The 16,407-nt window shown below is 41.0% G+C and overlaps 1 protein-coding gene across 1 annotated transcript in view; it reads right to left on the bottom strand.

The window, feature by feature from the left end:
- Positions 1–16,407, bottom strand: part of PCNXL2 (pecanex-like 2 (Drosophila)) — a 491,139-nt gene that overhangs the window by 195,665 nt on the left and 279,067 nt on the right. The window contains exons 20-21 of the mRNA XM_006870571.1: positions 7,543–7,684; positions 2,091–2,268 (exon numbers count right to left, since the gene is read on the bottom strand). Coding sequence (XP_006870633.1) covers positions 2,091–2,268; positions 7,543–7,684 — 320 coding nt within the window. The remainder of the gene's footprint in view (positions 1–2,090; positions 2,269–7,542; positions 7,685–16,407) is intronic.

The raw sequence follows: 16,407 nt of genomic DNA, 5'->3' as shown, positions 1-16,407 counted from the left end.
CCAAACATAATATCCTTCTCGGGTGACTGATCCTTCCTGTAAAGTATTGCACTGAGCAAATCTGCTGCAAAAGATCTCTTTTAAATGCTAAAAAGTAAAGATGTTACATTGAAGACTAAGGTGCAGCTAACTCAAGAATCTCATATTCATGAGAAAGTTGGACAATGAACACTGAAAAATCGATGTATTTGAATTAAGGCACAGGTTATGGATATTAAATATACCATGAATGAATGAACAAATCTTTCTTGGAGGAAGTACAGCTGAAATCTCCTTAGAAGCAAAGATAGTGCTTCTATCTTTGTCTCAAGTACTTTGGACAAGTCATCAGAGAGGTGAAATTTTGTTTCAAGTACATTGGCCAGTCTGTGGGGAAGGATAGCTTGTTTGGTGATGGGCCAGCAAGGAAGACCTCCAACAAGATGGACTGGCAGTGGATGCCACAATGGATTCAAACAAACAATGTTTGTGAGGATGATGCAGGACTGGAGTGTTTCCTTTTTTGTACATAGTGTTGCTATGAGACAAACCTGACTTGGTGACGCCTAACAACAAGAAGAAAGGAATGAAAATACTTCATGAGGCATTGCTATTAGATATCAGATCTCAAACTTTACTCCCAAAACTTAAACACTAGCTAAATGAGAGTAAAAATCAAAAAGTTAGTTTGGTTCCTAATCTTTAATTGAATTTAAGAATTTTTTAAAAATCTAGGGAAGTTCTATAATGAGACAAGTAACAGAGACAAAGATCTAAACTTCAAACATAGTTAATTCATTTATACTAGTGATTTTAGCAAATAAATGTTTACATATTAAACTCCACAGGGAATTTTCCTAAATGGTAAGTAAGAAGGTACCATGCTGTGAATCATTTAATGTCTTTATACACTCCCACCAAACATTTTTGCCCTGATATGTCTGGGTAAAATAAGGTGGGAGAAGGTGTTGACAGGATTATATGATTCAGCTGTGAGTGGTTAGCTGTGTTAATTGTGATTTCAAAAACCTGGAACTCTAACATGTAAAAAATGAGCCATCTCAGAAGCAGGAAGCGGGTATTTCACAACATTAAAGAAGAGCCTAACGAGCTCTGGTAGAATAGTAGTTATGAATCGGGCTGCGAACCGCAAGGTCAGCAGTTTGAAACTACCAGCTGTTTCGCGGGAGAAAGATGAGGCTTTCTGTTCCCGTAAAGATTTACAGCCTCGGAAAGCTTGTACAGGGTCGCTATGAATTGGAACCGACTCCACGACACATAACCACCACCACCAAGGAAGAGCCTAGTTGCCCTTTGGAATCTGAGATTTCTGTGCATTAAAACTCCTCAACCCAAGGACACAAAGCAGGGGCACTGGAGAAGTAGTAGAGGAGAAGCAGCAGCAGAAACCAGAATTTGAGCACCAGACAGAATGGTGGGCTTTCTAGCCCAAGGGACAAGTAATGCTAAGTGACTTTGGGCAGGAGGCTTGCTTGCAGAATGGGGTGCCTCCAGGTTCTTAATTAGGGGAGTTAGGTTTGTTGACCCACATGGCTAAGCTCAGAGCCTTTGAGCACTTATTGTTATGTTAAGTGCCTTCCAGTGAGGTCCAACTCAAGAAACTTTGTACAGAGTTTCTGAGGAGCAGCTGGTGGGTTTGAACTGCAGACCTTGTGGTTCACAGTACAGTGCTGATTCTACAAGTGCCACATCAGGAATCAGGAGCATTTATTAGCAGCCCAAAAAGAGCTTGTTGCCCAGGCAGAGAAAGGCCTGCCTAGGGCCACAGCTGAGGAGAGGCTGTATGACTAACTATGCCTTGAACATTTCTGACCCTGAATCATAACCTGTGAACTTCCCTAATAAACCTCACAACTACAAATATGGTGTCTAAGTTCTGTGCGGCCATTTTAATTAATTTTTGATCCCAGCAGAGAAATAGGGAATGCTGGGAAAGGGATAGATGGTTTGGTGAATATTTTTGGTAACTCAGTATCATTCAATTTGATTTAATTAATTGTGTAACTAAAAAGAAAACACATTGAATTATGAAAATACTTGAGAAGTACACCTTTGGAGTTTTAAAAGAAAAGAACAGCTACCACACTTACCTTGCTGAATAAAATAGACACCATGAAGAAATCCAGTAGGAAACTCTCTGAAATATCTTTGTAGTCAAAGTGGAAAAAGATGACAGTGAAGCTTAAGGTGACAAACTGATGGACAGGATTACAGAATGAGGTCCTCAGGAGCTTCATGCCAGCAATGATCATCAGAAAAATGTCCCAACTGTGAAAAGGGGAGAAAAGGAACAATCAATGAGCAGGAACAAAACACAAGGTGAGCTACAAAAGCTAACATTTCTTGAAAATGTTCTGTTACTTAAGTACTTTAGAGGCACAAAGAGCCAAAATGATATCTTGTGGTGAAGGAAATTAAGCCCCACAGAGTTGAAACAACTTGTCCAAATCCCATAGGGAGGCAACTAGTATGGAAATTTTGTTCTGAGTGGCCCAAAGCACATACTCTTTGTCACTGCAGATGCTTTGCTTCCCATTATGTGCTTGTTCCTGTTAATGTGCTCGTAGTTGGTATGAGCACAACTACAATGAGGAGGTTCCATGGAAAGTTTGGTGCCAAGTGAGCCAGCAGACAAATGCTGTGATGTTAGAGTATGCTTGATGTTGGCCCCTCGCTATCAGAGAATGTTACTGAAGCAGCAACATGACAAGAGTGAATATTTAAATTCTGAAAAGATAAAAAAGAAAACCAGTATCCTAATGCAGCCATTAAAAAATATATATATATATTGACCTCTAATGATTTTCAGCATACTTGTCATCCTTGGTATCAGAAGTTGTCTGGTCTGAGTTTTACCACTTAAAATTCTAATCACCAACTTTGTTTTTTCCAAGGCATCAGTCTTTTTAGTTTATCGCAGGTAGCATCAAAGAAATACTCACAGGAACTTAACTTGGGGACTGACTCTTAAAGTCCGATTATTATCCCCTATGTTGCTGTTTAGTGTCCTCAAGTCAGTTCTAACTCATAGTACTCCTGTATTGGGTTTCTGAGGAGTGGCTGGTGGGTTTGAATTGCTGACCTTTTGGTTGACAGTCCAGTGCTTATTCCTACAGCACCACATCAGCATTCTATTATACAAAGTAGGTTCAATGTGTACTCACCAGATGGTGAACAACCTATCTGTCCTGAGGTTGGAAGGTAAATGTTAACAGCTCCCAATAGTTTAAAAGAGTAAGCATCCACCTTTGTACATTTAACCAGGTTCCCTTTCAGTTACCAAATTCTAATGTGTGATTTGTTGCTAAGTATCATCGAGTCAGTTCTGACACACAGTGACCCTGTGTAGTTTTCCCAAGGAGCGGCTGGTGAGTTTGAACCACTGACCTTATGGTTCAATCCAACCTTGTAGTCTAGCGCATTCCACCACAGCACCACACTGTGTGGAAAAAGAGGTGGGAACACTTTTCTCAGAGAATGACTGCACTTCATAGAGTTTTTCTTTCTCAGGCTAATTGTAGACAACTAGGTCCAAGCCTCAGTTTCTCTAAATCTAGAAGGATCCTGGACCCTATACCCTTATCGTCATTATCAATAGCTCATTCTATGATTAGGACACTTCAACAATGCTCTCAAAGTCTTTGCACTAATCAGGTGCAACATTGACATTTTTTGGCAGTAAAAATATCCAATACTAGCAATTTAATTCTTAGTTCATATGATTAAGGTTGTGTGTCTTCAGTAGTTGGAATTACGATGTAGTTTGACAGTTATGTAATGATGTAGTCATTCCCCGAGATGAGATCTAACATACTGACGAGATCTGCTATTATCAATCAATTGAGTTTCCTCAGAGGATGACTTGCATCTAACATATATGGACATTCTGGCAAAACTCTGGCTTTTTGTTAGTTCTGGAGCCTACATCTGGCTCATCATCTGACTTCTGGTACTTTGGACTTGAGCCAGCAGCCTGCCATCTAAGTTGCTGATCATGGGTTTGTCAGCCCTGTAAGCTACATTTTCAGACTGATGTCTGAGCCACAGACTTGGACTTGCCAGCCTCTACAACCATGTGAGTGGTGGCTGTGTGCCATGGAGTAGCTTCTGACTCATAGCAACCCTGTACAGGGTTTCTGAGGCTGTAAATTTTCACAGGAGCAGAAAGCCTCATTTTTCTCCCGCGGAACAGCTGGTAGTTTCGAACTGCTGATCTTGCAGTTTGCAGCCTGATTCTTAACTACTATGCTAGCAGAGCTCCATGTGAGTAATGTCCTTGAAATAGGTCTTTCTCTCTCTCTTTCTCTCACTGTTTTGCTTCTTTAGAGAACTTAGCCTAAGCCATTCCTCAACATAAACTTAATAAATTTTCAGACCTGAGGCTGCCGGTTGTTTCTACTCTGATTCAGGAGGTTTGTCCTGGGTCTGGTGGGTCAGGCTTGGAGTTGGCTTCTGAGAAATAACTTGACTTTGATTGTAAGTACATTCATGGAAAAGAGACATGTTTTTCTGCAACCTCAACACAGAACCTTCAGTGTCTCTGTAGCAGGGTTGAACACTGCTTCACTGCTTCATAACTTGCTTTCCTTCACTAATGCGTATGTACGAAAACATAATTTTGGAGGCAGTTGTTTTAAATGACAGCTGAGGTTACAAAAGTTCCCATGGGACAGCCAAAGTTCTCTAGAGAGTCCTGAATGATGAGGCTTCTCCAAACGAAGAGTATTTTGGTATTCGGGAGGGGGGCGAGTGGTGATGTTTTGTGTTATCCAGGCAAAATCTAGATGAGAGTCAATGTCATACTTTGTTTCCTGTGACCGTAATTAAAAGAGAATGCTCTCATTTTATACTAATACCAATGACTCATTAAAATTATGGGAGATCTTAAGGACAGATGTTTATAGTTTTTAAAACACTGCAATAGTTAATGCTTACAGATAATGGTTCACAGACTGTTGTATAATTAGAGAAATAAGGCTTAGCAACCAGTGAACAAAGACATGAGACAGAATCAGTTACAAGGCATTTGGTACAAAAAGTGAGTAAGAAACAATTGCTGTTTTTGAAGAATCCACTCTCTGGTACAGACAGGCTTTGTTTTATTGTGTTTCACGTTATTGTACTTTGAGGATGTTGTGTATTTTACAAATCGAAGGTCGTGGCAACCCTGCACATAGTAAGTCGATCGGCACTATTTTTCCAAAAGCATGTGCTCACTTCTTGTCTCTGCTATGTTTTGGTAATTCTAAAAATATTTTTCACTTTTTCACAATGTTTTTGTGTGCTTCATAGACTACAGCATAGTGTAAGCAGAACTTGTATGTGTGCACTGGGAAAGCAAAAAATTTGTCTGACTCAAATTATTATGATGCTCACTTTATTGTGGTTGTCTGGAACTAAACCCACAAAGCCCACAATATCTCTTAGGTATGTTTATATAGTGGTTGTCAGAAAGATAGGCTTGAGCTAACTTCATATTGGAGTTCTGGTGTGATGCTATAGGGTAAGCATTGGACCATAGGTCATTTGAATCACAAAGTTGGCAGTTCAAGCTCACCAGCCACTCTTTGGGAACCCTATATAGGGTCATGATGAGTCAGAATTGACTCAGTAGCACTTAATAATAACAACAACAAGCTCATAATAATTTTAAAAAGGTAATACTGGTATACTACCTCTTACAGTCTTTTTGAGAGCAGATGATCAGGAGGAGGGGTATCTGAAATCCTGAGATTTTTTTTTTTTTTTAATTTTGACACAAATGCCTCAAGGACAGAGAGTGTCAGTTTTCGGTCCAGAGAAAATTAATTCTAATGGTCTCATCTGGGAATTGAGATGAATGAGAAATATACAAGGATGGGAGTCCTAGTGTGACGCTTTAGGTAAAACACTGGACCGCAAGGTTGGTTTGAACAGCAAGTCAGTGGTGCAAACTCTCCAGCCACTCCTTGGAAACCCTATACAGGTTCATTATGAGTTGGAACCAACTCGATGACACTTAACAACAACAACAACAACATAGGTAAGGTGCTCCTTTCTGACTTATTGCCTGGGAAAAGACCCAGTACAAGAGCTGGAGTGTCTTGACTCTCTCTGAACTGTTCATTTCACTCTACCTGGGTCCCAGCCCTCACGTCTATCCTCTGCCAATAGCAGACAGCTTGGCCTCAACCTGCAGTCCCTGTTTCAGGTCCTAATCTTGGTTTCACAAGGAGAGGCCTTGAGCTTGATGCTCTGGAGCAGCCCTGCTACTGACTTTGCTATTCTGGTTCTAAATGCATGTCTTCATTTTAGAAATTGAGGATCTACCTTGTGCCAGGATGTAGTCAAGGGGCCAGCCAGGGTTGTACCTGACTTTTAATGGGAGTCGTGCTTCCTTTACCCAGTGGGACTAGTTCTCACCCTCAGATCTGAAGTCTAAAATGACAGCTGTCTAAGGGTGTGGACTATTTGTCCTAGCCCAGCCAAAACAACTCTGGACTGGAAGGTAGACAGGAAGGTTATGGAGTTGTCTTTAGTAACTATTGTTATTTTAATTGTTGTTGAGTCATTTCTGACTCATAGAGACTCTGTATAGGATTTCCAATGAACTACTGGTGAGTTTGAACCACTGACCTTGTGGCTCAACCAACCTTGAGATCCAGTGTTTTACCCCACAGCGCCATACCACGACTTACATTAAAAGTCTGTATACCTATCAAAAGTCCAACAGAGTATTAGAAAGACTTTTATCTTAGCTTGCTCAATATTTAACAAACATTAATTAACATGCTCTCATTACCCCTGAAAAGAAGAGCAGGTCTGGATTAGTATGCGTGGGATTTTCTGCTAGGGTTGAGGTGCACACATGGTGTTTAAGAAACGTGGCTAATAAGCAAATCTGAGAAAGAGAATCTTTCTTATCCTCCTACTCTAACAACTTTATTTGACCAGAAACATTCACCTCTTGTCAGAAGGAGAAACCTGCAAATTATCAAGTAGCTTTCTATTTATAAATTCAGATACAATTTTAACAGATGAAACCAATAAACTGGCTAGTTAGTTAATGCTTCACAAAAACACAAGCATCTTAACTGCGTATGCCTGTGTGCTCCTGTTTTTGTTTTTAATTACAAAGTGATGAATGCAGAGGAAGCAGGGACAGTGATTGGTTCCCCTCCCCCTGTCAAACATGATGGAGTGTCTGCTAAATGAGATACCACAAGCACTCCGGTAGGAACCGCAGGAGCCCCAGGTTCACACTGTGCGCCCACCATCTTGGTAAGGCTCACTGACTAAGCTGCTGTGGATGATTTTCAAATGTCCTGCCATTTATCTACAACATCATTTGGAGCAGATCTAACCTCATTTACACCCCATTCGCACTGCAACCCCAGTCAGCTCTATAGAGTTTGAGTTCAAGACCACAGTGATCCAGTTTCACATGGACCATACTTAGTAGGTATACGTTTAGCTTCTGTTGCAATCTGTTTAGAGAAAGTCACTGGGTTTTGAAAACATTGTGATCCAAGTCATTATGAGAAGAAATCATTATCCACTTACTGGGTACCGAGTCTCCTGTAATTGCTTATTGAAAACGCATCAATAGTGAGGGCATTCAAAATTATGGCTGGGTACAAGATATATTTTTCAAAACACTGAAGCCAAACATAGAGTCTTTCAAACCACATTAAATGGGCCACATCTGAAAGAAATACAAAAAGCACTTAGTCACTAATCAAATTAAATGTTAAGTACAAGTAATAATAAGTAATATCCTCCTTTAATCCAATAGCTGATCATTAAGAACTCATATACTAGACGTACTATATCAATTTCCCTCACATGCAGCAACTCTTAACCTTGCTGTTACATAATTCAAAAATAATAATATGAAGGCCAGCATCCCAATTTTTCAAGCCAATTGATTTTTTTCATGTATAATTATTACTGGCATCAGTGAAATGAGTTGTCACGTAACATTAAGGTGTCTCAGAGCAAGTAAGGTGAAAGTGAAGGAGGAACTAACCACATGAGCCCATTTCTTTCAGGCTTGGGGGTCACTTACAAGACTGGCCTGAGATTCTAGACACTTAAGACACCTGCCTCTTTAAATCTTTACATCAGCAGAGCAATCCCTATGTAAGAAATATGGGAAAGTTGATCTAAAAACCCTATCCTTGGGAATGCATTCCATTTTTAGGAGACTTATGACAAAAGGCAAGTGTATTTCCATAAGAATTCGGATTTTAAGTCAGACCAACCTGGGTTTTGCCCTACCAACCCCGAGTAGTTTGATAGTGGTGATTGTGTGCCACTGAGTCGGTTCCAACTCACAATGACCCTGTATAGGGTTCCCGAGGCTGTAAATCTTTCTCCTGTGGAGCAGCTGGTAGATTTAAACAGCTGACCTTGTGGTTAGCAGCCCAGTTTGTAATCCACAACACTACCAGGGCTCCTTAGTTGTGTGATACTCAACAGTTTACTTCCTATTTCTGAACCTCCATTGTCTGTGTTCTCTCCTGGCCTTTCTTGCTCGCACTTCTCAAGGCAGAGGGAAACCTTGTCTAGGCCATATTACTGGGTGTGGGCAACCAGTATCTAGGGTCCAAAACAGGAACCAGGACCTCATTCAGCTTCTGCCTCCCTGAGGTAAACACACCAGATTCAGCTTCCGAATCCTCACAGAGGTCATCTCATTCTCTTGCAGTTCTATTAGTAACCATGATTGTCTTTTTATCCAGATTAGCCCTCTCTTTCCTAGTCCCTGTCCTTCGTGGGTACCGGATTAGATTTTTTCCTTACCTATTTTCTTTTCTCTTAACAATTATAATCCAGTCTACTGCACTGCCAGTTTCTCTCTTTAGTGGATCATTTGCATCAGTATACAAGCATGCTGTACTATTGTCAATCCTAATGGAATAAAATAAAATAAAAAATAGCCTCCCTTGATCCTACATCACTTTCCAGGTATAGGGCATTTTCCAGGTATTATGCTACATTCTGGCTCTCCTGTGGAGTAATTTCTATATTCACTTTCTACACTCATTTCCTCCACAACCATACCTCCCTTTTCTTTTCTGAATCCACTTAAATCAGTTTCTCCTCCTCACTGCTCTAAGAAGGTATTTTGTTAAGGTCACTGTGACCTCCATACTGTGACAATGGACAATTCCAGTCCCCATGCTACTCAACCTCTCAGAAGTGTTGGACCCAGTTTATCACATCTCCTTCTGCAGACACCCTAACTGGCTTTCCTGGTGTGGTGCTGTAGGTTAAGCATCAGGCTGCTAACCACAGGTTGGAGGTTCAAACACACCAGTCGCTCCTTGAAAACCCTGTTCAGGGTCGCTGTGAGTCAGAACCAACTAGAAGGCACTAACAACCACAACAATATGCTGATAAATTCTAAAAATAAAAATCCTACCCAGAAACTACTTTCTGGACTTCAAAATAGCAAATCTAACTCTCTTCAACATTTCTTGGATATTTAATAAGCATCTTAAGTTTAACATGCCCCAAACAAAGTTCTTAATTTCATCCTCTCTCACCTAAGCCTACTCCTCTAGTAATTCCACAAATAATTCTTTACTGAGCACCAAGTATGTGTGTAGAATAATTAGTGCACAAACCATTATAAACTCCCTGCCTTCACAGTGTTTTATTCTAATACGAACAATAATAAACAAAATAAATAAGTACATTACAGCTAATGTTAGATTAGGTTGAGGAGTGTTACACAGAAGAATAGAGTGAAAAGAACCCAGAGTACTGGGGTGGTTCAGCTGGGTTTCAGTGGGAAACAGGGTAATTGTGGTAGGGATAATGGAGAAGATGACCTGTGAGAAGCAAGGTGACATTTAGACCCCATCTCAACTAGTTTCTCAAACCAAAATCCCTTCCCTACCATTTCTCTTACATCTTCATCTAGTCTAGCTATGAGCAAATGTTACTGACATTATATTCAAAATCAATCCCAATTCAACCACATCTCTTCTTGTGCTTCCATCACCCGGTTCAAGTTGCCAGCATCTGTTACCAAGACTACTGAAACATCTTTCCACCTTATCTCCTTGTTTCCTTCAATGCAACCCTATCCCAATCTATAAACCAGTTAGCAGTCAGAGAACTTTTTAAGAGTCTGGCAATAATACCCTTGTAAAGTGACCCCAATGTCTCTCCATTGTGATCTGTGACAAACCAAACAAATTTACCTGATCTCTAAAGATTTATGTTCTACTTAATGGTGGAAAGTGACAGCCCAGCTGGAAGTGATATTTCCTGGTCATCCTTTATATATATAGGAGGGTCATGTGACTAATTTTTGTCAAAAAATGTCAGTGAAAGCTATGTGTACCACTTCCAGCCAAGGTAGTTCAGTAACAGGTGTATGATCCTTCATGCTTCTTCCATCTGCTGGTTCATTGATGTTACGATTCAGGGATAACCTTGAGTCCACTATATGATGGATCCACAACAGAGAAGAAGGTTGATCCCAAAGTTACTATGGTCCTCCTATATGTAGAGAAAGTCACTAGGAAAGCCTTCTGTCCAAACTTCCATTGAGCTTTACATGAACAAACAAAACAACTTTTATTGTGTTAAGCATGGAGGCTTGGGAATCCAAAGCCCTTATCATGTTGTAAGAAAAAGCCCTGTTGATGTCTAGTCCATTCCAACTCATGGACACCTCATGTGTGCAGAGTAGAACTGTGTTCCCTAGGGTTTTCAAAGCTGTGACCTTTCATAAACAGATTTTCTGGTCTTTCTTGGAAGACATCTCTGGGTGGATTTGAACTGTCAATTTTTTGGTTACTAGTCAAGCATATGGTGCTGTAGGATAAGCACTAGATCACAAGGTTGGTTTGAACCACAAGGTCAGTGATTCAAACTCACCAATCACTCCTCTGAAGCCCTAAACAGGGTCACTATGAGTCAGAACTGACTGAGCGGCACTTAACAACAGCAACAAAGCCAAACATTTCCCAGGGACTCCTTTACCACATCTTATCAGACTCTACGTGAACTAGAAACTGATTACCTTTCCAATCTCATGCCCAACCACTTTCTTCATTAGTCAGTCTCCTGTAGACATACCAACTTGTTTATGTTCCTTGAATATTAAATATGCAAGTCCATCTCCTTTCAACAAATGTGCATCTGTTAGTCCTTGCCTGGGACTCTTCAGACACTTTTATGACTCCCCCTCATTTTATTTAGGTCTCTGTTCATCACCTTGTCGGTGGGTCTTGTCCTGACCACCATGTCTTTCTTAAGCAGTATCAACCTCTCACTCGTCAACTCCTTACCCTACTTTATATTTTTCTCTACAAAACATCTTTTGACCTTGTTGTTGTTGTTGTTGTGAAATGCCGTCGAATCAATTCTGACCCATAGCAACCTTGTATAGGGTTTCCAAGGAGCAGCTGGTGACCTGCTAACCTTGCAGTTCAAATGTCTTTGCAGTCTGGCACATTAACCCACAGCGCCACACCAGGACCTTAGACCTTATTTATTCATGTGCTTATTTATTATCTGTTTTCCCATTGGAGAATAATTTCCATGAGGGCAGGCAGGTCTTTGTTGTGCTCACTCCTGGTATCTCTGGAACCGACTTAGTCATTCCTCGATCAATATGTATTGAGTCAATGAGGATATGGTCTTAGCTCCAGCATCCTTATACTTCATCTGTTTTCTGCACTGTTGGCCACCATTAAGCTGTTAAAAATATAAATGTAGCCATGACATTTTTGTTATACACAGGCTTTCTTCGGTCTTATCTGAACACTTTAAGCAACTTGGCATAGCATACAGAAAAAAAATAATTTAAAAAATTGTTTGAGTCAATGCTGACTCATAGCAACCCTATATAGAGTAGTGTCAAACTGTTTCATAGGGTTTCCAAGGCTGCAAATCTTCATGGAAGCAGAAGTAGCTGGTGGGTTCAAACCACCAACCTTTCAGTTAGCAGCTGAGTGTTTAACACCAACATCAACAAGCCTCCTATGGCAGATAGGGCTTTTCATAGTCTACTACATTGTAAGTCTCCAGGGTCACTTCATACTCACACTGAACTGTATGTAGTATCTATCTCAACTAACCATGCTGGAAGTATCAAACTTGGAGTGTATCTTTTACATACACAGAAACATACAAAAAGCATGTGCCTACAGCTGCATCATCAGCACCAAGATTTAGGAACAGAGTATGCCCACCACCTGGAAGCCTTCCAGCTTTGCCCACGGTCACTGTTCCACAAAGTTACCCAGGAGCCAGGCCCTGACATCATATGCTTAGAGATGCCTGTGATGTATGTGCTTGTTATACTTTTGTTGCCCTGGTGGTATGTACAGTGGTTAAGTACCTGACTGGTAATAGAGAGGTGGGCAGTTTGAACCTATCAACTGCTCTGTAGGAAGCATACGTGTCAGTCTGCCTCTGTCAGGAATATAACCTAGGAAAGCCTATGGGGAAATTCTACTCGGTCCTACTGAGCTACTGTGAGTTGGAACCATCTAGACTGTAATGGTATTATCCTTTTGTGTAATATTAGGCTTGTGAAATATGTGTACAGTTTGATGTGTAGTTGTAGTTTGCTCATTCTCATTACTGTATGACAACATGAGAGTATACCACCATTTATTTTCCCAAACTACCATTAACAGGCATTTGGACAGTTTCCAGAGCATGATGGTTATAGAGCGCTGCTATGAATGCTCTTGGGCATGTCTTTTGGCAAACGTGGGCTCATTGCTGTTGGGTAAATCTAGGTGTGGATTTGCTAGGTTACTGGCATGCACATTCAACTTCAGCTGATAATGCCAATTTTCAAAGCGGTTGTCCTGACAAACAGTACAAGAGAGTTGGTTCCATTTCTTCCACATCCTTTCTAAATCATCTTCTCTCTTCCATCTTAGCCATGCTGGTGGCTGTGTGGTGGTATCATATTAGGGTGCTATTTTGCATTTTCCTGATGACTTATGCAGTTGAATACCTTTTCATATGTTTTTTGGTCAGTTGGAGACCCTTATTTGTGAAGAAGTTCTTCAGGTGTATTGTCTATTGTTGTGAACTGCCACCAAGTCAATCTAGACTCACAGTGACTCTCTATAGGGTTTCCAAGGAGCAGCTGGTGGGTTTGAACTGCTGACCTTGTGATTTGCAGTCCAGTGCTGATCCACAGCGTCACACCAGGAGTCCCTATTGTCTCTATCGTATTGAATTGTATGCCTTTCTCCTATAGATTTTTATGAATTCTTTAAAACTAAGAGTCTTTAGTCATATATGTATATTGAAAACATTTCCTATTTTATGGGTTGCTTTTCACTCTCTTCATAGCATCTTCTGTAGAAAAAATATTTAATTTTAATATACTCTGGCTTCTCTTGTTTTTCTCCCTTTAGGGCTGTTTGCATCCTATTTGCTACAAGGACCATGACTACGTTCTCATGTTTTCTCCTCAGACATTTATCATTTTATCACACACATTTAGGCCCATGAGCTACCTAGAGCTATTATTATCGACAGTTGAAGGTAAGGGTTGAAATCCCTTTTGTTTTATTCCATAGAGATATCTCCTTGACTCACTATTACTGAACACACTTTCTCACATCCCTGCACTGCATTCAGGAGGGCGGGTTCAGTAGCTTTTGCTGCGCATGCTCAGTATCTTTCTGTTAAAGTCCTTGAGTAGTTCTACTTCACACCCTCCTGTTGTTTGTCAGGTCTGGCATTTTGTTTTCTGGAATGCAGCCTGACTCTAAACTGGTTTATTACTGGTTAAAATTTGCCTATAAATAATGCACCTCACCTGCTTCCTGCCTGCCTTTTTTTTATTTTTAATTTTTTATTGTGTATTGAATGAAAGTTTACAGGGCAGATCATCAGTTTTACATTCGACATATCATACACCTTGTTTCATTACAATGATTATAATCCCCTCCATGTTCCATCAGATAACAGTATTTCTCTCTATTCTATTCTTAGCTTTTTTTAACTCTCAGATATATATAATAATTTAAACCACCAAAGGACACATTCTGTGAGCCTGCCTACTGGCTGCCAGCTCTCAGTCCCTCTCTTTCCATGAATCTAGAGTCTTCAGCTGCTCCCTCTCTCCATGTCCCCACCTCTGTCTCGATCTCTGGTGTCACTGCTTCTCTGGATAAGGTCCTGCACTCTGCTTGTGCTCTTCCCCCTTGATGGTCCTAGGGTCCTTTGTTTCTGGACTGTAAGATTAGCTACTCCCCCATTTTTATTACAAAACTTCTACCTATACAATTGTGCTTCCCACCTGCTCTTGGGTATACCCCTGTGACTCCCCATCTTGAGTACTCCATCCAGAGTGTCACCATTCACCAAATACCCAGATACAGAGCGAGTCAGACACTCTAAATTATCTCTAGTTTCAAGGAAAAGTGTATTCATCCTTCAGGCCATGACTAAAACAGTGTATTCAATATTTATAGCATTTGCTAAAGTGTAGAGTTAATTGTTCATTTAATATTAATCATCCCCATGAATATGAGAGTTTGTCAAAGGTAGGCGCTAAGACTTACTCAGTTTTGTATTTTGCAAGCATCTAGCCAATGCCTACCATAGAGCTGGGATTCCGTTATTGTTTATTATTTTATCAATGGGGAATTCAGGATAATTAAATAGAGCAAAGAGATATTGGTGGAAGGGAGAGGGGAATGGAAGAACAAAGCAGATGGGAGAACAATTAGGCAGGTTTGAATGGGCTAAGCAGGACAGAGGTAAATAATGATGTATGCACAACCTTGGAACAACAGGGCTCTGGGATACATGGATTGAGACATGGTTGGATGGGGAAACAGGGGGAATAATGTTAAGATGCTTGGATGTCTTTTGAATCTTGGTTTTCCTTGCATTATATTATAAAATAGACACTGGAGGGGGAGAGAAAAGAATAGCCAGAAACATCACCATAGAAAGCTTGTAAGTCCATCTTCTGCCTATAACTGATTGGAATACCTAAAATGGGGCTACCACATGCCCAGCGAAGGAGGCTTCCTGTGGAGCCTTTGCATTACATAAGACCATAGGTGGAAGCCTGAACCACATCCATATCTTCAGAGATGGGAAATCTCCACTTGAAAGGACAAGCAGACCAACCTGGAGCGGCTAGAAGAACAGAAGATACTTCTTGAAAGAAAGACCTACAGGAAAAATACAAAACAATAGAGGCAGACCGATTGTTACTACAAGAACAAGCAAGTTGCTTGCCCAGAAGACATCAAGGCAAGTGGTTGAGTCCCCTCAGTGCAAACCCCCTTCCAAGACTAAGCCTCAATGGGAATACACGCTCTGATCGGTGACCACGCTTGTCATTGATAAGGGGAAGTGATGGAAAAACAGCAATGAAGCGGCGAGCTAAGCCCTACAATATTCAATAGACTACTGTGAACTCAGGTGGTGACCACGTTGGCCAGCAGTGTGGCAAGACCTGGGGATTCTTGGACCCAGAGTTAGTGACATAGCCACAGAGGACTAGAGTGGAATGTGAAGCATCCAGCTGATGAGAAGAGAGGGTACATGCACAAGAACACCAATACGTGCAAATAATACCCACTTGACCTGGTTTCAATGACTGGATGATCAGAGCTCAACCAGAAGAAGATAGAAGAGGAAAAAAAGATTAATCTGATACAATTTGATGAACTTGACCTATACCTATTGATGCAGTAGCTCAAAAGAGGAAACAAATCTTTACAGCCATGATCATTCCCACCCCCTCCATACACAGAGTAGACAGGGATGGGCAACTTGGACATTGGCTACCCAAAGTGTGGGGGTGGGGGTGGGGGGCTGCAAAGGCAAGAAGTGACTGGCTTACAAGCTTTCAAGAGGGAACCTAGATCCAGGGAGCATGGAGGAAGGTAGAATCTCTAGTGAGTAGCATTCAATCTGTCTAGGCATGGCTGATGAAATGAAATGCAGATAGGTCTCTTGTGATACAGTAGTGAATAATTGTTATCAGGACTGCTTGTGAGCGTTGGAAATGTAAATGTAGACATTTTGTAAAAAGGAGGGGAGAGATTAACTTTTCAATCTAGGAGTAGAGGTCCCTGGGACCATCAAGGGAGAAGAGGGGAGAGTGGGACCCTACCCAGAGAAGCAGTAATGCCTGAGATGGAAGCAGAGCCGTGGAGAGATGAAGCAGCTTAGGACTTTAGATCCAGAGAGGGATAGGGGCTGTGTGTTGACAACCGGGGTGCATGCTTGCATTATATACCCTTGGGTTGGTTGATGATGCATGGAGGGGATTGTAACCATGGCAATGCATCGATATATGACAGAATGCATGTAAAACTAATGTTCTCCCATGTAAACTATCACATGTTGTTGTTCTCAGGTGCCATAGAGTCGGAACCGACTCATAGAGACCCCATGCACAGCAGAACGAAA

The sequence above is a fragment of the Chrysochloris asiatica genome, unplaced genomic scaffold (assembly GCF_000296735.1).
Source record: "Chrysochloris asiatica unplaced genomic scaffold, ChrAsi1.0 scaffold00144, whole genome shotgun sequence".
NCBI lineage: Eukaryota > Metazoa > Chordata > Mammalia > Afrosoricida > Chrysochloridae > Chrysochloris > Chrysochloris asiatica.
This window is presented reverse-complemented; position numbering and strand designations above follow the sequence as displayed.